This window comes from Telmatherina bonti, assembly GCF_933228915.1.
Source record: "Telmatherina bonti genome assembly, chromosome: 9".
Classification (NCBI taxonomy): domain Eukaryota; kingdom Metazoa; phylum Chordata; class Actinopteri; order Atheriniformes; family Telmatherinidae; genus Telmatherina; species Telmatherina bonti.
The window spans coordinates 29,906,025-29,930,079 of NC_136627.1; the positions used below are offsets into that span (position 1 = coordinate 29,906,025).

The following is a 24,055-nucleotide window of genomic DNA, read 5'->3' on the forward strand; positions in this document are numbered from 1 at the left end:
TGTACAATACATCAGCCAGACCATCATTCTGCTGTGATGGTGCTTGACAGGACAGGTTTAAAAAAAAAAAAAGAAAAGAAAAGGGATGTTCCTGTTTATTGACAAAAAAATATACTATTTCTAACTCTAATATATGATATTAAAAGAAACAAAATAAAGTGAACACTCACACAACACATCTTAGGTCTTGATTAATGATTAATGAAATATTTGATTTGAAAATCTTTATTCATTAAATAAATGGAAGGCATTGAGAACAAAAAAACATAGGAATGATCAATGGAAATTAAAATTATGAACCCATGAAGGTCTGAATTCAGAATCATACTTCCAATAAAAGATCAGATCATAGGTAGAAATTCCTCAAAACAATTGAAAATGAGCTTCTTGGATTTGACCTCCCAACAATGTCCCTACAATACATGTTACCAATGAGATGATTGGTCTTCTGAGGGATCTCTTCCCAGACCTGGATCAGGACATCTGTTAACCCCTCAGCAGTCTGTGGTGCGATGTGTCGATGGGTATTGGACCCAGACGTGATGTCTCAGAGATCCTCAATTGGATTCAGGTCTGTTGAGCAGGCAGGCCTCTCCATAGCATCAGAGTCTTCATCATACATGAGCTGCTGACACAAACCAGCCACATGATGTTGAACATCTTCATGCAACAAAAGGAACTCAGCTCCCGTTGCAACGGCATCGTCTGACAAAGGATCTCATCTTGGTATCTCATGACAGTCAAGGTACCTCAGGTTAGCGTATGGAGGTCTATAAAGACTATGCCTCTCCGCACCACCACTGCTCCACTATCAAACTGGTCATGCAGGATGTTTTTTCAGATCGCAGAATGTTCTCCATGGTGTCTCCAGACTCTCACGTTTGTCACATGTGCTTCCTGTGAATCTGCTCTCATCCATGTGAAGAGTACAGGGTGGCAAATGCTGAATGTCACGATCCTGGTATTCTCTGGCAAATGTCAATCGGGCTGTGAGCACAGGCCCCGCTTGTGGACCTTGAGATCTCATGAAGTCTGTTTCTGATGGTTTAAGCAGAAACATGCACATTAATGGTCTGCTGGGGGTAATTTTGTAGGGCTCTGGCAGTCTTCCTCCTGTTCCTCCTTGCACCAAGGAGCAGATGGTGGCCCTACTGCTGAGCTGTTGTCTTCCTTTAACTCCCAGTGTATTTGCCTGTATTGTGGTATCTTTGCCATGCTCTCAATATTGTGCTGGGAGGCGCAGCGAAACCTCTTGCCACTATGTGCATTGATGCATCATCCTGGATGAACTGCAGCACCTGAGTAATCTCTGTGAGTGCAGACACCACCTTATGTTACCTCTAGTTGTGAGGGCACTGGCAAAAAAAAGATCACATGACCAAAAATCAGCCAAAAGGGATGAGGACAGGGTTGTTCACTCAAAGGATACAGGACTGAGAGGCAGGCAGATGTAGGAATTGAAGGTTTAATAAAAATGACTAAAGTATACAGGGCAGGAAAAATACAAGAACTGTGGAAACGATTATCTGGCAGAGATCAAAACAAACCAATGGGTTTTTATATACTAGAGTAAACTAACAAGGGTCAAATTATGCAAATCAAGTGTGTTGATGATCAGGAAGCAAACAGAAAATACAGAGAAACTAGACAGTATCTTAGGCAATAGCAAAACTAAGCCAAACCAACAAGTCAGGACGTACAAGGTAGAAAAGCTAAGAAAAACACCTACCAGTGCAAATCTTATACAAATAAAAATATAATTTCTACCTTTGTCTCATAACGCTTACTTTGCTGATTAGCAATCCTTTTTGCACTGTTGCTCAAATTATGCGTTTATTATCTCCTTTAATAACATGAGTAGTGATTTACTAAAATGTTTTTCAGCCATCTGCTTTTTTTCTACTGTTTGGAATAATAGCTCCAGTGTAGTTGACTGAAGACTTGTTGAGGTCCTGCTGGCATGCGGTGGTTTTAATGAGCAGAATAATGTATAAACTTGTCAAGTGAAAGGGATTGCCTGCAGTCGGATGGCTCTGAGAGGTGAGCAGCTTTTTCAGGCTTTTTTTTTTGCAGACTTTGATGTGGTAGCACAGCAGAGGCCCGGTATTGTTAGGAGTTCAAATGAAAAGCATTTTTTGTTCTTTTTTAGAGTTTCATAGATGTTGGCGGTGACTGTTGGCAGTTTTTTGATTTATGTATTATGACACTTTGTCAGTGTGCGTGTGTTGAGTTGCTTTTGTTTTTTTGTTTTTTTAAATTCACTTTAACTTGTATTGAGGACAACAATAATCTTTAGCAAATAACTTTGGCGCAGAAGTTAAGAGATTAGAGCAGGTTGCCCGATTCATTGGGCCCAGTTTACCCTTAAATCTTCATTAAAGCTCCAGGATCAGTTGACTCTTAAATAAGCATTATCTTATAGAGATGAAAACATGTTTAAATTTGGCAAAAAATAAAACAGGATGAAATACAGCCATACTTCCACCCTGTAGTTGCCTTTTTTTTTTTTTTTTATAAAATGAAAGTGTATCAGTAGTTTTTCTTGCATCATTTTGGAAAAGATTAAATCTTCTTTGCTGTGATTTTGGTGTTAGAAGATAATGCATTTTTATGTACCATGTTAGAAGATGAATTGATTTCTTGTGAGGAGAGAAATCACCTGAGGACTTTTTGTGAACAGTCATGTCATGTCCTTTGGACCAAATGTTTTAGAAAGGGATTTTCTCAGAATTTTCCCAGTTGGCTAGAAACAAAATGAAAATTGTCCCCTGAGATATAAATACAATTCCCTGAAATTTCCCACACAGGGAAAAAGTATTCCCCTTTTTTCAAAATCAGCTTGGTCTGATGGCACAATCAGTGCATCTGTGTGTGTGTGTGGTGTGTGTACACTGATGGGAGGTTAAACTCTGCTTTAAACTCTGCCTCGTTGTCTATTAGCAGCGCTGACAGCTTAGCCAGCACATTCTGTCTCTGCCCTTTGCCTGTAATAACCTGCTGTGTTACAGCCAGCCTCCACCCAGTATCAGACTATATTGTTAGGTGATTGGAACTGGGCAAGCATGAAATGGAAGTCACGTTAATATTGATCCAAATGTTTAACGGGGTGTTTTACCTCTGGGTGTCCTTGCTGTCTCATTTCAGGTGAGCAGCTTCTCTCAGAGCTGATTGCGGCAGGCAGAGATCTTTATAGCTTTTAACTTCAACAGACACAGAATCGTGATGTGAAATTAACCTTCTCTGGCTTTATAATCAAGGACATTAAACTGTGACAGATTACACCATGGTATTTATAAACATGCATGGCCAGACATCTGAACAGAGCCTTAAATAAAGTACATAATATACATATATTCTTAATGTTCAGGTCCAGATGTGAGTATTATCATGCACTGTTCTTATTGTTTTGATGAAAAGAAGATGAGATCGTTTTTAACCTCTGGCAACGCAGTAGGTATGCTCTGCACATCCCAGGATACTGGATGAAAATCACAGAGGAAGCGTCTGCACTGTGTAAACTACCCTACATCAAAGTTCCAATGTTTACTTTTACTGACTTAAAACACATACGGATGGCTTGCTTCACAGGAAGTATGAAATTGTCATTTTTTCCCCCTCATTTCATCTTTCAGAGTAAATAAAAGTGAAGAGACACTGGGCAGAATTGCATCGCCCCTATCTGTAATGTGATCCCATGAACAGGACTTATTCTCTCCATGTGGAATGTGGGGGAGTGCAGGATCTGAAACAGAGTATGAGAAATGGAAGATATGGAGCTCACATTATACGGATGATGCAATGAGTGCAGAAAACTGTTGGAAATGATTGTTTTTTGTTACTGTAATAAATGAGCTATGGAAGCACGGCAAGTACAAACACATGCTTTCTACACAGATATGACGGAAGGACGCGTTGAAATGGAAAGAAACCTGGTAAAAAGCCTTACAGTCAAGGTTTTATTTGAGATAGTTGTGCATTTTCAGCTGTGGGTTAAATTCAGTGTGTTGTGTAATTTTATCATTTGTTCTCAGCAAGAGCAACGATTTGCTATTTTCCAGCTTACAGTTCATTTACGGATGAAAATGTGCAACCACTGGTTTTCAATGCTGACATCTTTGCACAATAATGAAACTACTTACCAAATAAGCAATCTTATGTAGTTTTCACTTTGAGAAAAAAATGAATTGTTATGCAGAAAATTGAAAAAGTATTAACCAGTTTTACTGAGGCCTTAAAATGGAAGACAATAAACATCTCCACTTTTAGATATATAGCATTAAATATATTCAAAGATGTGGCGTGAATTGTGGTTGACTGAGAAGCCTTTCGAAGGTTTAACAGTCTTTTACTGTGTTTACTTTGCATTTCAGCTTTTTTGTCTAAAATTCCCCCAAAAAATTGTTTTGATAAAAAGATCACGTTCATTTTTCACAACTCATCCATCCCATTGACTTTAGTTACAGTAAAGGTGGTTATATCCCTGAATGTTCTTGTGTGTTTTCTAATACCGTGGTAAAATTTCAGCTTCTGTCGGTGGTTGCAAAATAAATGTTTTGTCTGCTAGTTGTTCACACAGGAGTGTCTGAAGCTGCCCTCCCATCGTTCTATCCAGCTAGAAATGATTTTTTCTGTATTTTATAATTAAATGCATTTTTATCATGAGTGAAAAAGTATTGAACTGAAAACGTAATGTCACACTGTTTTCTTTATACAACTTTATTTCTTTTTTAAACATTTAAAACGTTTTGAACACTTGTAAAATAAGAATTGTAAAGCTAAAGCATGTAATAGTCCTGCATCAACTCCAGATGTTTGATACTCTGGAGGCAGCTGAGCATCCTCTCCGAATCCCAGCAGTGCTCAGAGGCGGCCTCCGTTGGTGACAGACGACAGGTCTTCCTCAGTCTCGAGCGTGGTCACAAAAGCTCTGCAAAGCACTTTACAGATTGTAATTAGTGCACTCTGCGGCGGTTTCAGCTCAGTGATTGAACAAGATGACCCAGGAGACTGGTGATTGGTGACTTCTTTTGGCACTGTTTCTGAAGAGCTTGAAAGAAAGCATGAAATAAACCTGCTGTGTCTCTGAGAAGTGAATGATTGAAGCTTTTTGTGTCACTGCTTTTGTAAGGTGAAATAGAAGGGTACTAATTAATTTTGCAAGATTGTATGTATATATTAGCAACTTTTTTCTATCATTTAATACTGATATCCATTTGTATCCACTTAGTTATTGCACCTGCTCATAACAAGATTTTAAAAGTATTTAAACCTTTTTACAACTTAACCATGAATATGCACCTGTTCTGCTTTGAGCCAGTATTTATTATACTTCAGAATTATATCACTATTGTCAAGATTAGCTAAGTAATTTATAATTTGATGAATAACAACAGATTTATACCTTTGTTTTCACAAGTTTAGCTAATATAAAAACTTTTTACACCATCAAGTCAATGTAAGACCATTAAAATTTTTTAAATCCTTTTAGTGCCAATAATGTGCATTTGACATTCATTAAAAAAAAAAAAAAAAAAAAAATTATTAAGAAATGACCATTTTCTTTGTCCTCTGATACAGTGCCTATGGGTGTACACACCCATATCAGTCAGACTCGACACACAGTGCAGCAAGCTCTGTCATCGTGATAAATGGCGACTCTTTTTACAGCAGTGCTTTTAGGACAACTGTACCTCTGAGTCAGATGACCATCACTCATGAAGAGACTGCTCTTCATGTCAACACATTTTGTCCTTCTAATCATAGTTCTTCATTTTAGGAAAAAGTAGCCATATTACATTTTGTCAGTAGTGAATGAATGAATGTATATGAATGAATACTTTGTCACTTAACCGTCATCCTGGCACAAATTGCCTCATGCCTTATGGTTCAAACTTTGTTCATACCCCAACCCTAACCTCCTGCAAAACACACAAATGGTTCATGTTGGGCATTTGCATGTTGAAATCAACATGGTGTATTTGGTCTACTTAACCCTGTCCAGAATTACCAATCGGGTCATTGTCCTGTTTGCTGAGTTTATACTCATTTACTTGCAGCATGATGATGACTTACAGCATTACAGTTTTAGGTTTCACTCATTATGCTTTGATTTCTAACCGCTGGCTGGCTTTTGCCTTTAACGTTACACAGAATTCATTTTGAAACGCTCAGACTTCTTCTCCCTGCCTGATGAAAGCACACCAGATATGAGGCAGAGCAGGAAACAGGCTTTTTTCTCAGTAGCTGTGTTGACAACAGTCAAATGTGACCTCTTCAAGACAAGGTACATGCTCCTCAGGGGAGGTAGAGGTGAATTAAGAACTGTGCTGAAAGAAAACATGTCAGACGAGTGTCAGCCACCTCCCATACCTTGATATGTGTTCTTCCTTTTGCACTTGCAGATTTCTTCTCTGTTATTTCCTACACTGGACTTCAAAAAAACAAATTCATATAAATGTTTTGAGCAGCTGTGCAGCAGAGACTGGCTGACTAGCCGATACATCTGTTGTGAGACCTCTTTGTGTTTCAGGATATATGAATGCTTCTCTTTCAATGAATATGTTCCACTGTAGCCATATGACGAAGTCCTCCCATAAGCAGCCTCCTAATTGTGCCGTCTGTTCATTTTCACTCTTGTCAAATCTTCCTTAGCGACAGACGATGTCTCTAATCTACGATGAACTTGAGATGAATCGTCTGACTCAGCTGTTGGTCTTTTAAGATGCATTCTATATTTCTTTGCTGACCTTGTCTAAAAATGAAAGCTGAAACATCTCTTGTGCTCAACAACTCAAAATGTGTTCAGTGAACAAATGTGTACAGAACCCTGACATTCTTTCATATATTATGGTGAGGATATTAACATGCATCTTACATCAGGATCATTTTGCATATCATCATGTATCTCATGCTGTTACTTGCTTATTGCTGTATGCTTTTTTTTCTCTTTGTATCTCTTTGTGAGTTAGACATTTTAAAAGCCCATAAAAGCTAAACTTTAGAAATGTACTTACAAGGTAAGAATAAATTGAAATGTACAACTAGTGATTTAGTCATGCTGAACAGATGAAATCCAAAAAAATGTGTGGTGGATGTTAAGATTTGTTCAACTTTGATGCAATTACATTTTCTTACTTACTTATTATAACTAAATTATATTTACTGCAATAAAAGATACTAATGCTTACTCTTTGCTACAGATAATTGGGGTAAGTGTATTGCTAAACAGAAGTTTACAAGTTGCCACAGTAAGTGGCAGGATAGTGATATGATTTTAAAGGAACAGAAATAGCATCAATCCTACAGATGTGTTTTGGCAGGTTATTTATTTATTTGTACTGTTTGCAACAAAACATCAGAATACTTTTAAAAATAAATTTAAAAAAAAAGAATATATATATATATATATATATATATATATATATATATATATATATATATATATATATATATATATATATATGTAGTGTAATGGATAAGGACATACTCTAACACTTGGGTTATAAATTAGTATATCTAGCTTTGGAAAACCCATTAGTTGCAAGTGTCATATTGCACCAGATTCCTCCTTTTTTTTTCTGAAATGTGTTTTAATATATCATAGGAGCCCAGATTGATGCCACCAGATGAATTATTATACTTGTGGAATTTAGAAAACCTGGTATAAGGAAAAATGAATATCAATTCTGCATTAGAAATTCCAGTCTTGAATTCATAAACATACCTCAGTTATGTTTGACCTATTCTTAACTACTCCTCTGGAGTGTCTGTATTTAGGCACTTAAATATAATTATAAATGTGCATTACTGGATATAAAGATACTTCCTAGGGGTTGAAATATTTGTTCCCATAACTGCTGTTAATAGTAGCACGTGAAGTCAGATGGAAGGTAAATATGGCTAATCTATGAAAAAGAACGCTTGACTCACCCGATAGCATGAGAGTTTTTATGTGGCATCTCAGTAAGAGATGATATTCTGTTTTATTTTCTTGATCATCTCTACATTCACAGAAAGAAGGTGGATGTGGAGAGGATCAAGTAATTTGCCCTGAGAAAGTATGATATTAAAAGGTTAGAAAAAAATCAATCATAGACTGAAACTACGTACATATTTTCTTTTAAAGCCTGCATGAAAGTGAAACATATGCTGCATATGTTCTAAGAGTCAGAGGTCTCTGTGTGAACAGTTCTGCTCTGAGATGTTACCATTACAAATTAAAACAGGACGTTACACTGGAATTGAAAAAGATCTAAGATTATGCCATTACTGTCAGCTCGGAGAGGTTGAGAATGAAATCCAGAGTTTGTTGTACTGTTTGTTTTATGATGACGATGAGGTGTCAACATGATGGATCAGGGAAAAGAAAGTGTTATTTACAAATGTGTCTGAATAATCCCGTAAGGGATAGGTTGTGCCGGACAACCAGACATAAAAAATAAAATATTCATTTGTTTATTTGTTCTTTTGCTATCCCTCTGCCGTAGTTATATTTGCCAAATATTTCTTGTTTGCCACTGAGTTTGAGCCCCAACATTAACACACCCGCTTTTTCCACCAGAGGCAAAAATAGAGTAAATATTTTAATTACTTTTCGGACAGGCCAAGGATTAAAATATCTTTAAATTAAGGTGTTCTCTTTAAACAATACTGGAGAAAATGTACTCTTGGAAAAGCATATTATGTAGTAATACTTTTTAGTTTTCGAGGGAAAGCTATGGCATTTAATGATCTCTCTAAACGTGTGTTTTGACAGGATTAAAGGAGGATGAGTTGGTCAAGGCTAAGTCGGTTTTCCGGAGCCCAACCGGTGCATGTCAGAACCCTGAGACAGAACTGATACTGGATGGAGACGATGATACCGTCAGCCTGCTGCAGGAGAAGGAGATGGACAACTTGGGTGGTACGTCATACATCAATGTTTCTCTAACTGCCATTTAACATAAAATTTACATTATTATCATCCTCCACTGCATCAGTTTTTATTCTCATAGTTGTTGTTTAAGTATCTGTGTGTGTGTGTGTGTGTGTGTTAACTTGATGCTCAATATAGTGTGGTGGTGACAAAACAACTGAGAGGGAAGTTATTAGGATATACTGTATTGATATCCATAATCTGAGAATCATATATATAGATCTCAGTTTATCAGAATTGCTAAATGTAGATTTCCTTCCAAGTCATTATTCAGATCTGGACCACCTTGCTAAATTTTGATAGATGTGGTTTGATATGATGTTTCTTTTGTCTGGTTTGGACAGCTTCAGCTTTAGCTCAGTATTTTTCTCGACTGTTTATCGTCAGAGGCAAGTCTTCTCAAGGTTTTATTAACACCTGAGTAAAGATAAATCCAGATTTTCCAACTTTTTTTTTATAAAAAGCTAATTGAATGTTCTATTTGCTGTAGCCCTCTTTTGTTTGTTTATTTATGTTATGTATGTAATATTGATATTTATTTCCTATCAATGTTAAACTATATCAGTTATTAAAGTTCTGCATGACCCTGCGATGGACTGTCGAGCTGTCCAGGGTATACCCTGCCTTTGCCCAAAATGCCAGCTGGGATAGGCTCCAGCTTCCCCGCGACCCTGAATTGGAATCAGCGGTTTAGAAAATGAATGAATGAATGAATGAATGAAGGTTTGGCATAAAACCTCATGTAATTAGTTTGAAATCACCTGTTAAATGTCTCTTGGCTAAATGTTAACCTTGTCCCTTTATTATTTTTGGTGCCAAAAAGCTATTCCTGTTTCCATTGACAAAAAAAAACAAATAAAGCAATTCTGAAGTGTTGCTGTCTGTTTCTCAGCACGTGGTTGAAAACTGATTTATCTTTTCTTTTATCATCTGTTATCATTACTGGATAATAATTTATATGTGGATTCATGCCAAAATAAAAAAAAATAAAATATCAGAATCAAAGAATTTAAAAAAAGGTCATGTACTTTAATGTTTTGTTTGACCACCTTTCACCCATTTGCTAATGCATTGTTTTAATAAGCTTTAGCAATTTCACAAGATTTATTTCCATCCAAGTGTTTTATTCATTTTTCACCAAGTTTGTAGTGATGATGGAAGAGTCCGACCATTCTCCAAAGCCCTCCCAGTACATCCCAAAGATACTTAACGGGTTCAGGTCTCAACTCTGTGGTGGCCAATCCATGTGTGAAAATTATGTGTCATGTTCCCTAAACCACTCTTTTGTTGTTTGAGCCAGATGAATCCCGGCATTGTCGTCTTGGAATATGCCCAGATCATCAGGGAAGAAAAAAATCCATTGCTGGGGTAACCGGCATATTCAGTAAACTCAGGATGTCATCTTACCTTATTATTTGGACACATATTGTTAGACCTAGACCTAACCATCTGCAGCAACCACACACACACACACACACACACACACACACATAACATTTTATTGTTCCAGAGCTTGATCTTTATGCTACCTTGCAAATTGAACTGTGTTTCTCTGGTCAGTCTTACTGGTTCCTGGTTTTCTTCTGGCTCCACAGCCAGTTTTAATCCCACGAATTACCTTTTCATTGTAAATGCTCTTACTTACTTAAACTGAGTACTCCTGGTGTTTTGTTTTTTTTTCTTTAAACCACCTTATTTCACTGAATGTTGTCTATCACCATCTGCATCCACTTACTCAGAGAAGATGGTTTCTCTCTTCCAAACTGGTTTTAATGATGCCATTTTTAATACCGAGTTGGACAGTTACTGTTCAAAGTTTAGTAGTTTCTGCAACTTCCTTAGATGTTTTCTGTGCTTGGTGCATGCCAGTGTTTTGACCCTTCTTATATAGATTAACATGTTTTTCCAGGACTACAGAATGGGTCTTTCCACGGTTGTTTAAGAAATAAGAAGCTGCTCATTGAATCATTTGGGGTTAAATGACTTGTTGCCAACTGATAGACAATCGCTCATGTACCCAAAAGACCCATGGACTTATATGTCTAGTTAAATCCGGGTGGCGGTTTTCATGTTGGTTTGGTACTGCAGAAGGGGAGGGGGGTTGAAAAAAATTCTCTTAAAAATCTAATTTGCCAAATGCTTAAAGATGTTTGTTTCATAGTCAAAGTACCCACTTATGGCTTAGCAAGTAAAGCTCAGAGTGAACCAGTGAAATCCCCTTTAAGATTCCAAGGATGAATCTCAGAGGAGGAGACTAACCCCTCCTTTTTGTCCCAGAGCCAGCAGGCAGCCAAACGCTCCATGTCTGTCAGACGAACCCTTCACCGGCCAATGTGAGGAGCGAGGCACAGACTCATTTTCAAGCTTTAGAGGGCTTTCTCCTGAGGGAACTAATAATGACCTTACAAAAGAGAAATGCTGAGTTGGATATTTGTAATATGTTTATGATGTGTGAAGTGAACCAAATGCTGAAGGCAGATACTGACTTTGAAGACTAAATTCTATTTTGTTTTGTTTTATTCTTTTTTTCTACATGTAAAATTATAGTTTAGTTTGCGTTTTTGTCAATAGGAAGCTCCCTCCCTGTAATATTCAGGTTGGTCATGTTGGTCCTGTATATAATCTCAGGCATGAACAACCTTAATGAGAGATCTGGGAGTAGATCCTTGTCAACAAAAGCACTTCTCCTGCCAGCCGCTGGTTGAGCGTCTGCTGCCACTGCCAAAGGGGCGGCACCCACACTCATGGGCTCACGCAGTATGTGGTTACTGAACCTATCATTAGTATTGCTCCCCCACAAACGCAGGAAATGCTGTATATGTTTGTGTTGGCATTAAATAGGCTTTTTTCTATTCTAGCTATAGGATGAAATGGAAATGCATGCAAGTGGGAAAAGTAAAGGAGTTGGAATCTCATAGAACATTTCTTATGTAAGGGAGTCTACAAGCAAGCCAACATACCGGAAGCATGTCGGTATACATGAAAGTGTGGTTTCCCAGCCACAACCATTTTGTTTTCCTTTAATTAGCCCTTTTGTATGCATTATAAGTTTCCGTTCACAATACAGTTTCCTTGAGTGACAACATGTTTATAAAACTGACATAACATTTATGAAGATGTAACAAGAGGATGCTTTTTTTTCCCATTGTTTTTTTTCCCCCATGTTAATAATTTAGATGTTAAAGATTATTTTAACACATCTGTGTTTCTAAATCAGCATCAGGAGGTGATACTGCTCAGATCTACAACTTCTCTGAATGTAAAATACAAAAACACTAATCACTGCAGTCCAATAAAATGTGGTCTTAATAAACCCATCCCCTCTGTAGTACTCCCCAACTCCCTCCTCACTGAAATTACACTTTTCATCACTTCATTAAGTTGGCCTGTCATTTGAGAAATATTTGCATTTTCATTAAAAGAAAGACCCAACAGAGGGGTATTCCATGTTTTATCCTGTGCTCCACTCATCCTGTGTAACTTGCCCTTAATTTCATTATTCTCATGTAAACATTTTAATGCCATATAGCCTAATTATGGAAGAATCCCTGAGGGGATTACAGCCTAATCCTCTTCCTGCCCATGTGCAATGGATGCCTAATGCTTCAAGCTACAGTGTGCTTTGCTCGATGAAGTCTTTCTGGGACAAAATACCATGTTTCACCTCTAAAGCTGTTATTTCTTGTAGAATTGTAGCATTAGATAGGCTGGAGTGAACATCTAGGCAATTCATTTTTTACTTACACAAAAACCTTTGTTGTTTTTTTTTAAGGACCAGCAGTAACAAAAACAATGCAACTGATTTAATAAGCATTTGTTATTATTGGGATTATACTTTTACTATAATAGAATATTTGTCCAGGTATTTATGTACTGATTGTTATAATAAATTCAGAAAAAACAGACGGCGGTTGCTGGTTATTTCTAAGATGCTTGTAAGCAGCGTGTATTGTCTGGGTTGATAGCATCAGCAGATAGAATAGTCGTTAATGGACCCGAGCAACGCGGAGGGAAAAAAGGGAGGATGGTTTAACTGTGCAGCCTGCAAGAGCGATGAAGGGGCGCTCTGGGAGTTCAGACCGAAATCCACTTGTATTCCTGTAACACTATCGGCTATAATTGGCCGAGGAACGCAGATTAAGATTGATGAGACATTAAAGTGGCTCTTTGGAGTTTAAGGGATCGATAAATATCCCGATTTCGTGTGCTTTCTTTTGAAAGCAGACAAATCACTGTAACGGTGCTTCCACATCGACACTGATCCTAGAACATGGAGGATGAGAAGAAAGGAGGAGACTGAAATAAATATGTGATCACAATCAGCTGACTATGGTCGCAAATACAACATCATGGTTTATTATTGGTATAAACTTATTTTAATTGTATGTTTTCAAAAGAAAGCGTTGTGTTTTACGCTTTTTCATTTATTTTAAGAATTCCATGTACTCAGGTGAATGTGTCTTTTATCACAGCCTTGAACAATAATGGATGAAATTAGTATTTCAGACCTGTGCAGACATTATGATCTAATTAGCCAATGTGACAGGAGACGATTGAAAATTAGTTTCATTTGAACTTCGTGGAAACGCCTGTCGTTTTAGTGAGATTTGTTCTTGAACAAATATAGAAAACTTAATCGATTTATAGTAAATTCTCTACTTTGAATTGACTTTTGGTTTAGACACTGCTGATGCCATCTCCATGGACAAATTCACCATAATTTCTGTAGCCTATATCATTGGTAAAAGGGGAAAACATGGAAAGGGCGTAGGCTAAATGTGGTAAGAATGATACATTATTTTACGGGTGTATCATGATCACAATTTTGACAAAGTTAAACTATTATTTTAAAGACCAGCCTATGTTTACAGTCAAACACCACCATGACTGCACAGGCCGCTGGTGTGAATGTATCTGCATATCTTGCCTTCATTTGTTTCTCAGAATTAATGTTGGCATCGCTTTATTTTACAGAAATACCATTATAATCGTTTGAGCATTTGGTTGATAAACGTGGCTGCCCCCTGTACATTCTGCAGGCCCAGTGGTCCTGAGCAGTTCGGCCCAGCTTGTTGCCCCTGTCCTGGTCGCGCGGGGAACTCTGTCCATCACCACCTCTGAAATCTACTTTGAGGTAGACGAGGATGACCCTGCCTTCAAAAGAGTCAACCCGAAGGTAAATAACCTGCAAGAAGGCGTGTAACTCGTATTTAATGTGGGCTGCTTGTTTCCTGGCAGGTTTTACATTTGTTGTGTTTCTCTGTCCAAATGTAAACATGTTAATAATTCGCCCTTTTTTTTTCAATTTTTATTTTATAACTTTTTCCAGACATGACCACTGCTCTTTTTTTCTCCTTGACTTCTATTTTTCCCCAAAAAGTTATTTCTTCAATTTGAAGTATTTCTGCATTTTTGAATAATTATAATTTTCATATGATAGCTATATTTTCTGCAGGTTCAACTTTCATATACGCTATGAAAACGAAACCTTCACTGCAACAAGTAATCCATTTAATACTCACAGAAAAAAGAAAAATTTTTAATCACATGGTTGTGATTTGTAAATTAAAAAAACGTAACTGGTTTGCAGACCTGCCGATTTGTGTTAAATATTGTGTCGTGGTGTCAAAATAGAACACTTAAAAATGGTCGATTCTGTTACGGCGTTTTACATTGGGGCCACTTTTCTTTAAAAATTACACATTTAGATAAAATCATAAGGGCACACAAGTATAAACCAGCTCCTTTTATTTTCTCTTTAAATTAGATCAAAGACAGAAAAAAATCAGATCACAGATGTTTATAATCCAGTGTATTTCAAGTGCATTTTTTCCAATTAAACTGTTAGATATATATATTTATATACTATATATACTTTGTCATTTTCTTTTTTTTTTTTTTTTAAATCGTGTAGGCCTAAGCATGGTAAAACAAGAACTGAAATAATTCGTGTAATTTAAATATTAATTCAAGTAAACTTATGGAATGTTTTCGATGTAACAGATCTTGTACGCCTACCATCAAATGTAAACTTTAAAAAAAAATAAAATATCCATTAAAACAGGTGAATCAGACTACCACTGATGCAAGTATAAATCAATAACGTTTCTACCAGTTAAAGAAAAAAGTTCAGAAGTAGATTTAAACAGGTGGATCCTATTTACGTGTCACAGAACAACATTCACAATATCAGACCACTTGAATCACAATCTATGAATGTATTTACAGTATAAAATGTACAGATGTGTTTTATTATTTTTCTTTTTTTCCCCCCAAGATGTGAAGCTTCGTTTAAAAGCATTTGCTGAAGTGTGTTACTTAGTTTTCCGCGTGGCGCGGAGAGGAAAGAAAACTGGTGCTGGAATGACCTCTTAATGGTTACCAGTAATTTAAACTTGCTTCTTAAATGGCCTGTTAACACCAGAAAAAGGTGCACGAGGATATTTGCGAATGAAACTGTCAGTATTATAAAAAAAAAAGGAGGAAAAAAAGGGGGGGTGGGACAGACAAGGCCTGCCACAAGGATATTCAACAAGAGAGGTCAGTCACATTTCACAAGATTTTGGAAACTGGTTGGCGATATTCTCTCTGTCCGTTTCTGAGGACGTCAGGCCTCTGACACATTTATTTTTAAAAAACAAAGTGAACCAACATTTTTTTTTCTTTACCTCAGAGTTTCTCCAAGCTTTTGGGGTTGGTCAGTATTTCTCTTGCCAGTCGCCAAGTCTGTTTGGCTGCGTTTTCTAGAGCAGAGTGAGGCTTTCCTTGAAAAAGGTCTAAATTAGGAAGGAAATAATGCGGACACCTTCTGCACTGCAAACATGAAATAAGCTGCAATAGTATCCCGTTCAGTCGATCCCCGAGGCAGTTCTCATCCCAGTCCGACTCCCGAGGATGTTTTTCACACTCGTAGGAAACCAAAGTTTTCATGTGATAGTTGTTCAGAGGTTGTCCAGGGAGTTCAAGGTGGCGGTCTCGTAACGCTTTGAGGACTGACAAACATTTCTTCCTGCATCCACCCAGGAGGAGCCGGTTCTCGGCCTCGGCGAACTGCAAGACCCAGGCGTCGCTCTCCGCTGAGCTCTGCTTTCCGTTCAGAGAGTAGCACTCTTTGGATAAAAGATTGAATCCCTCTGCTTTGACTTCTGCAACTCTGTTCGGTCCCGGCCACGGGATGTGAGGCAGAGGCCAGTGCGCAGCACTTCGCGGCCATATACCAGTACACTTGAAAGCCGGAGTAATTTGCACAACATATCTGTCTCTAATGCGCAACTTCACTTCACTTGTGTCAGCGACCATTTTGACAACATCTCTGTAGCTGCATTTGTCTACTGCCTGCGCCACCAGCGTCTGAAATCTCGACCTGATCTTGCGTGCAGAGAGGTAACCGGAGGCTGTGATGAATTCAACCCAAAGAGACATGCTTCTCTTGCGGCCGTCGCTGAGCTTGAGGACGGCGCAGCCTGGGAGAGACCCGTCATCTACAAAGTTGAATACTCCCATTTGATTTAGATAGAGCACGACCTCGAACTCGGTGGGTGAAATGACCTCCAGTCCTTCGAAACGATTATCCATCTCACTTAGTGAGCTGATGAAGCGGGGCTCCTGCACCTCCACCTCCTTTAGGACATCCGAAACCACCTTGCACACCTCTCGGATGGTCTTGGAGATGGCTGCCTTCCGAGACTGACATTTTTCGTTGTAATATTTGTTGAGGTGATACACCAACTTTGCCTGCGCGGCTATCATATTAGGGCAGAGATCCGGGTTATACACCGGAGTCTCGCAGTAAGCCGAGGGATCCAACGCGGCTGTTTGTACGGGAGCCAATTTTAGAGAAGAGGTAAAGCTATCTAAATAGAAAAAAGTCTATTTCTAAAATAAAGATGTGCTCAGCGCACATGCGTAGCAATCATAACAGTCACAGCTGTGCCGTAAACTGCATCGAAGTGCTCAGCGCAAGTCCTAGAAACGATCCGGATGGTGTGATTAAAAGTCCATTTGTGCCTCTTCAGAAGCCGGCAAAATGCTTTCTTTCTATTTTTTCTCTCTCTCTGGTAACTGTGCCAGTTAGGACGCCGCGTAATTGCGCAGAGTGGAGCGTGTCCTCCTGACGCAAACCCCCGGTTGCTGTGTTTTACAACAGGGAGACTCACACACACTGTTATAAGGGAGGAGTTGAAACCAAGATGTCCAATCGCTGTCCAATGCGTCACCGCAGTTTATCGAAAACAAATTCATCCCTGGGTGTTATATACAAGTAAAAAAGTGCAGGTACTGCCAGTATATGTCGAGGAGCAGAAGTCGATCTCAGCGTTTGGATCTAAGAGGGGGCGGGGGAAAAAGTAAAAAAAAAAAACAACAAAAAAAAAAACCACAACAAAAAAGAAAAAAAAACCGCCGTAGGCCTATTTATCTTTTTTCTTTTATTTTCTACTTTTGCAGGCTATTCTCCAACTTCATCGTCTGCCTATTTGGTCTCATATATTAAACTGTATCGATTTAGAATTGTCCTTTAAAGAAAAAAAAAAAGATTGATAAAAGAGGCAATTTTATTTAAACTGATAGCAGTGAATCACTTTTTCCCCACAAAAACTGCGTCAGATAATTCGGAATTAGACTAAAATTTCCTTTGGCGTATTTAACAAAACATTACATGTGTGTATCATTTATGTCTTATTCGTTTAGCCCATATATTTTTATAACAAAACATGCTCATGTTTATTGACTAGACTTTTGTCGTTAAGTTTAGATGCCTAAACAGTCCGCAAGGTTGCGGATTGATTTCCTAAAGACCAAAACAAGTTCTACGTGATGAAAAACCTCATGGGATTTTTTTTATTGCTGCCTTTATTGTTCTGAATGTTGAAAATACATATTAAGTTTAATTTTTCTAATATGTTTAGTAAACAACAAGTCCAGTTGTCTTTAAAAAAAAAAAAAAAAAAAAATCTGTCGCACATCGCAAAAATATCCTGACATTTACCTTCATTGTGTTCGGGGTTTTCTTTCAATTTTGTACATCAGAAGTAATTTGATGTTATTAAATAATCTGAAATGGTTTGCATTCAGTTTAAATAAGAGTCAATATGATTATCTTTAGATTATTATTTTAGTATTAGACAGGCTGCCATATCATCATTCCAGTGAATTTTGTTTTCATGACAGACGTTTTATAGATATTTTTAAAATTAATTTCTTAATGAAATAGAATATTACTATATTGATATTTCTAAATTATTCAGTTCCAAAAAGTTGAATTAAATTATTATACATTGTTTAAATATTACACAGTTTAAAATAAATTAATTAATAAAAATAAAAAACAACTTCAACTTAAGAAGAGTCTGGTTGACTTTTTTTTTAATGCTTATCAGTCACAACAAAGATATTATCCACACTAGCCTTCTCTGCACTTATCATTGCTAGCACACCATCTTACAATACATGCATGCTCTGAAGAGCATTTCAAACAATGACTTGCACAGATCAGATAAGAAACATAAAGGTATTTACACCCATCTGTGCCCCAGTCAGAGCTGCATACGACCAGACGTTATTAGGGCAAAGCACTGCTCCTCAGCTCCAGCTCTCACCACATGGATGCGTCTGAGCTGGGGGGTAGCAGTGAGGGAAGGACCTTGATAGATAGGTGACTCCCATTATCATTGTATCCTGTCAGGAACACAGTGCCTGCAGCTTGACAAGTATTGGTGATAATTTTACACTGTTACCAGGCTGAGATAACAAATTTGAGGTATGAAATATAATTATGGGAAAGAGTTGTTTATATAATCTTTTTTAAATCACACAATGTATTTAGTTTCTTCTTCTGTATCACATTTGGGTCAGATTAAATTTCACAACCAGACATTTTTATTCTTATTGACATATATGGGGGACATATATTGAGGATATGGAGGACATTATGGAAGGTTTTATGTGGTGAGAGGTAGCTAAAAGCTTCTTCCCCTCTCAAGGTTTGATAGTTTTTTCTCTCCCCCTCTCTCTCTCCCTCTTTCTGTCTGCAGCTCAGCAGGTACGTGGTTTTTATTTAAACCAGACTATCTTCACTTTCCAGACTATCATGCTCAAAGTCAGATACCTTAGAGTCCAGTTGCACCTCTTGAGTGTGTACTCTAGGCTTTGGCCATCCCTATGCGTGATAGAAGGGGGGATTTTCATTGAGATTATCACCTCCTAATCTAAAGCATGTGGCTACACAGATCCCACAGTAACTCAACCTGCTCCACAGTCCCATGACTCCAGCAGTTGTCAGGTTTAGTCTAAGACAATCCAGTCTTCTTGCTCATATCCTTACCATTACAACATTGCAGTCTTTGTTGCTCTGAGTACCATACTGCTAGGCTATTGGAGCCTTTCCAGGGTGTGATATATGGGACTGTGATTCCAACACATGCCTATTTCTAACCCAGCAAAATGCATCCGTGATTGTGTAAATCAATACAATGACTTATACTTCCCCTAATTTTGCACAAGCATGTGACCCTGTTTTGAAGGCCTCTTTGTTTTCAAAGCATTCCTCTTCACTTATTCATTTTTTCTCCTCCATTTTTCCTTTTTCCTTTCTTAAGGCAAGACTGAGCATCCTGTTAGCATGGACATGGACAGAGTCAGTGGTATTCATTTGATATTAATGATAGCAGTTGTGCTTTGAAGTGATATCTTACTTCCTGTACCAAAATAATACAAAATACACAAGACTAAAAATGGGGAAAACAAACTGTAATACCAAATATTAATTTCTTAATTTAACCAACGCAGCTCTCTGTTGCACTGGCTTAGACCACAATGTGTAAACAGAAACATTTTACAGTAATCTTAGCACAAGTTGTCTTCAAGTTTCAATTTTCTCTCCCACTTCAGTAATATAAGCAATTATGTTTTGCAGCACTAACGTTTAACCAAGTTTTTCACCAGATTAAGCCATTTGTGGCCAGCAATCCTTTAACTGACAGCGTTATTATAGAGGATCATTTATTAACTTATTAATCCTATTACACAAGAACAAATAAGGTCAGCCATATGCCTTTTTTTCATTTAAAATCAGGGGTTATTTAGTTTTGTGAAAGCCATTAATAAGGGGACTTTACCAGCTAGTGCCCATGTTAATGTGCAGATTAGTTGAAAAGGACTTAATACGTTGACATATGTCTGCATGCATCAGATTAAAACCAGTGACACTTTAGAGATGTGACTTCACTGGCTCTCAGACTGTGAGGGGAAAAAATACTCATGGGATAATCACTCATTTTGACACATTTTCTCTAAATTTGTTTGCCATAAAATTAAATTGTCATTGGGATTTTTAATAATAGTGCATTATTATGCTGCACAATATGGTGTCTCTGTAGGAGGCCAGTTAATTTTTAGGCCTGGAGCCTTGCTGTGGACCCCCTTCGGATTGTGTCCATTCATTTATTTTATTGTCTGCTGTGTTTTAGTAACCTTACTTGAATAAGTCAAGAATCTGGACCATAATACTTGATGGTTAGAGATCCTCTTCACCTAAATAGACTCTCTACTATCAAGTTTGTTTATCACCAAATGTGGTGGCTCTTTAGGATTTTTTTAAGCAACGGGATATAATGAAAAGTGGAAATTATGAAACTTAATTGATTGTCTCACTTTCATTTGGCCCTTCACCCCTCCCCTCTGCAATATGGTACGCCTGTCAGCCTTGGTGATAAATTACATGCATGTATTTGCATGAATTTAACATGAATACGATTTAGTTTTGTTTTTTTTTTTTGCCAAATTAAAAATCTAGAAATTTGTGAGTTTTTCCACAAAAAAGGAAAATTCAACATATTTTCTGAGGATATTTTTTCCAGCGCAGCTGTTTGATAAGCAAGGCGCCGCTTTAGTGCTTTAGTGCTTTACACCTTTTCTGCTAACTCATAGTAAAGCAGAACCTGGTTTTAGGAAATAGTGCACAATCGTGGTTCTTTTAATTATTTGTGATCTTTTCTTTTATTTCCAAAAACTAATTTGGGTTTGATTGATCAGAACAAGTTTAATCATTTCACATGCATGTATTGATATGATTGTTATTTGTTGTATCTATTTATTTTAAAATGTTAGTCTGTTGTTGGTTTTATAAATTTTGCCCTGTGTTTCTGAAAGGTGGCTGTTCAGCAACAGTTATGTGATTAATCTTAATCTTTACAAGATGTCTACTACTGAAAAGTGGGCACTGTAATCATGTGCCTATTGACCCCCTGATGCTCATATACAATTCTCTCTACCACCCTTTTCTCTTATTAATAATTTCAAATCACAATTCTCTCCCACACATTATGTGATCTCGGAGTAGGAGTGGATTGAGGCAATAAACAAAGTAAATAGATTAATTGAAGATATATTGTTGGTTTGGGGTTGTTGGTAATCAAATGCTGTCTGGAAGGCCTGTGATGAAATTAGGTGTTGTTGCCTAAATAAGGGATGAAGGGTTCATAATTGCCAGTCTTATAGATCTGAGGTGCTGGGTGCCAACTGTCAGAGCAGGGCTAATGATGACAAATGTCTCTCTATGCAGATTGCTGCAGCAGCACGAGTGTGCAGCTGAGATGGAACATGAAAAGAAAAATGCAGAGGGCCTAACAAGAGAGAGCTTGTGCGCACATATTTAATGACCTACATTGAAAATAGCCCCCTTAACTGATGGGTTGCCTTTGAAAGAACAAAAGCTTGATGCTGTTTAAGGCTACCTACACTGATATTAATGGTTATGAGTCTCTATATCTGTGGAGAATCATTGCTCTTTTAAGTGATACAGTAAACAACACACAAAGACTGAAATTAATTTAAATTTCACTGCAGTCTTGTCAGGATGAGTAAATGATAAAATTGTGTCATGTTGGAAAAGTTAACTTTATTTTTAGCCAACAATTAATCAGTTGTAGTAGAGAACATAAAAGCAAGAATCAGCTTTGTCCTTGCTTAGTTTCCTCATTAGTTTATGTTTTGGTCATTATTGTGCAAAAAGGAGAAATGTTTGAAAAAAAGAAAAAAAAAAAGATTTTGATATTATGTGCCTGGTCTATAGTCACCCTTTTGTTGGTTAACTTTGCTTTATTTTTGTCCTAAAAGTGTGGTTAATTTTGCCTGCCTTTGTTGCAAAGAAACCATAAATCTGATTTCACTTACTGTGACGTAACGCACACGCTAATAAAAGAGCAAACCCAGAATGCTGCATGGCCAGCTTTCCCCAATTTGTTGCATGAATGGCTTTTGAAAGGGGTCCCTCTTTGTACAAAAGGAGTCTCGTCTTTGTTTGGTTTCGCCCCATCTGTGTCATCTGGTGGTCCATGCAAGAGGGTGGTGTCTCAGGGTGCTCCCCAGCGGCGTTGCCAGTTGTTTTATGGACTCACTGGAGTGGTGCAGGGAGTTCATAAGTTGGCTGGCCCATTGTGAGCTGAGCCCAGCTGACACGTGTGAATTGACTCCAGCATATTGACAGATCATTTCCATTAATGAATCGGAGGAGTCTGCCTTGTTTCACTCTGTGATTTATGCCCTTGCTTCATCATCCCTTGAGCTTAGGGTTAACTAACATCCCCCGGAATGACTGAACCATTAATTTGTTCAATGAAAGGGAATGTGTTTTCTAGCTTTAAGGCTTGCTATACTCGCCGGGATGTTTAAAGTTTCAGATTTTATACTTGCAGTCCAAATGAGTTTATTTATACTGTAGTCTAAATCCACAAGCTTGTTTTTTTACTGTTGTTTAGATTATTTTTATTATCTATTCTGTACTGCAATCTTCTTAAACATATCTTGTAATTAGAATTTTATAATTTAATGTCTGATATGTAACAAATTATTTACCAATCATCTTTAAATGCATTTTTTTTAATAATAAAATATCATCTGCTGACTACAAATAAACAGTTACTAGCAAACCTTCATGAACAACAAAGTTTACTTTTATCAAGCAACTATAAGTCTTTTAGAGAAGTTGAGATGCTTTTTTCTTCTTCTGATATTGAACTGCATTTGTTTTTAACCACTAATGTCTCATCAGCTCAGCCCTGATCTCTTTCCATGGCGACCATCCAGCTCGTTCAAAGCAACAGCCACACACTGCTGATAGCACTGGCCTCCGCCTGGCCTGTCACCCCCTCCACTGCTGCCACATGGAAGGCACATTTGCTCACCACCATTTTATGCTGCTGTCACCCTCCCTTCAAGAGCAAGGAAAAGAGAGGTGGTGAAAAAGAGAGGAGGGAAAGAGGGAGGCTCATCCTGAGCGGATGCTAGACAAAGATGGCAGCAGAGACATTTTGTCTACTTTCATTAGTTCTGGTGCTGGTGAGCTGTGCTGAATATTAGCCTGTTACTAGCAAAGCCACATATTGTGGTGTAGACGGAGAGCATGTCACAATCAAATCTACCCCACCTCATTTCCATCTTTCTCACCCAAAAAGTGGGACATATGGGGAGGGATGCCAATTGCTTATTTTATATGGTAATTACCATCCATTAAACCGTGTCATTTGGTAGGTGTGACAAACTTTATCAAACAAATTTACATATATATTCCTTTTAAGGTAAGATATTTTAGGATTTGTTCTGACTACAAAGGTGTTTGTGCTGTATCTCATTAAGAAAAGCATTATATAAACTTTGCTGGCCTTAATTCTTCATGTTCAGCGAAGAGTGCCACATGAAGTTAAAGTCAGACCCATCCAAAGCGCTTTTTTTTTGTGGTATCTGTTATGTGGTGTCTGTCCAATTGAATTGGGACCCTACCAAAACTTGTATCGTTTTGTCTTTGTGTCTGCATGTGAGAGGGAGGTTTGTACATGATTGAAGGACAGTTGGGTATGTGATATGTTTGCACATGCTTGTGATAAACAGGATTGTTTCAATTGTTTGTGATTAAAATGATGTTTGAATCCTTCAAAAGCTAATTTTTGAGGTTCTGCCAAAACACAGACGCTTCATCTGGTTTTTCCACCCTGGATCCAATTCTTTTGTTTATCTAAATAACAGCGTTTGCACAGATTGCTGTCCTGGTGTGAATGGAGATCTATCTGAATGTTGCTTTGTCCTGCTGAGCTTTCATCTGTTGGACTCATTATGGTTGTCATCTCACTGGGCTTTATTAAAAAAATT

The 24,055-nt window shown here is 37.7% G+C and overlaps 2 protein-coding genes across 2 annotated transcripts in view; one reads left to right on the top strand and one right to left on the bottom strand.

Moving 5' to 3' along the window:
• The window catches only part of nbeab (neurobeachin b), a gene marked incomplete at both ends in the record, with an annotated part of 192,563 nt that overhangs the window by 120,895 nt on the left and 47,613 nt on the right, over positions 1-24,055 (top strand). The window contains 2 exons of the mRNA XM_079246781.1: positions 8,756-8,902; positions 13,954-14,090. Of these exons, the coding sequence (XP_079102907.1) occupies positions 8,756-8,902; positions 13,954-14,090 (284 nt within the window). The remainder of the gene's footprint in view (positions 1-8,755; positions 8,903-13,953; positions 14,091-24,055) is intronic.
• On the bottom strand, positions 15,584-16,676 carry mab21l1 (mab-21-like 1; the record flags this gene model as incomplete). Its single annotated transcript, XM_079246782.1, has 1 exon — positions 15,584-16,676. Exon 1 carries the CDS (start codon positions 16,661-16,663, stop codon positions 15,584-15,586), a length of 1,080 nt encoding a protein of 359 aa, XP_079102908.1. The 5' UTR covers positions 16,664-16,676.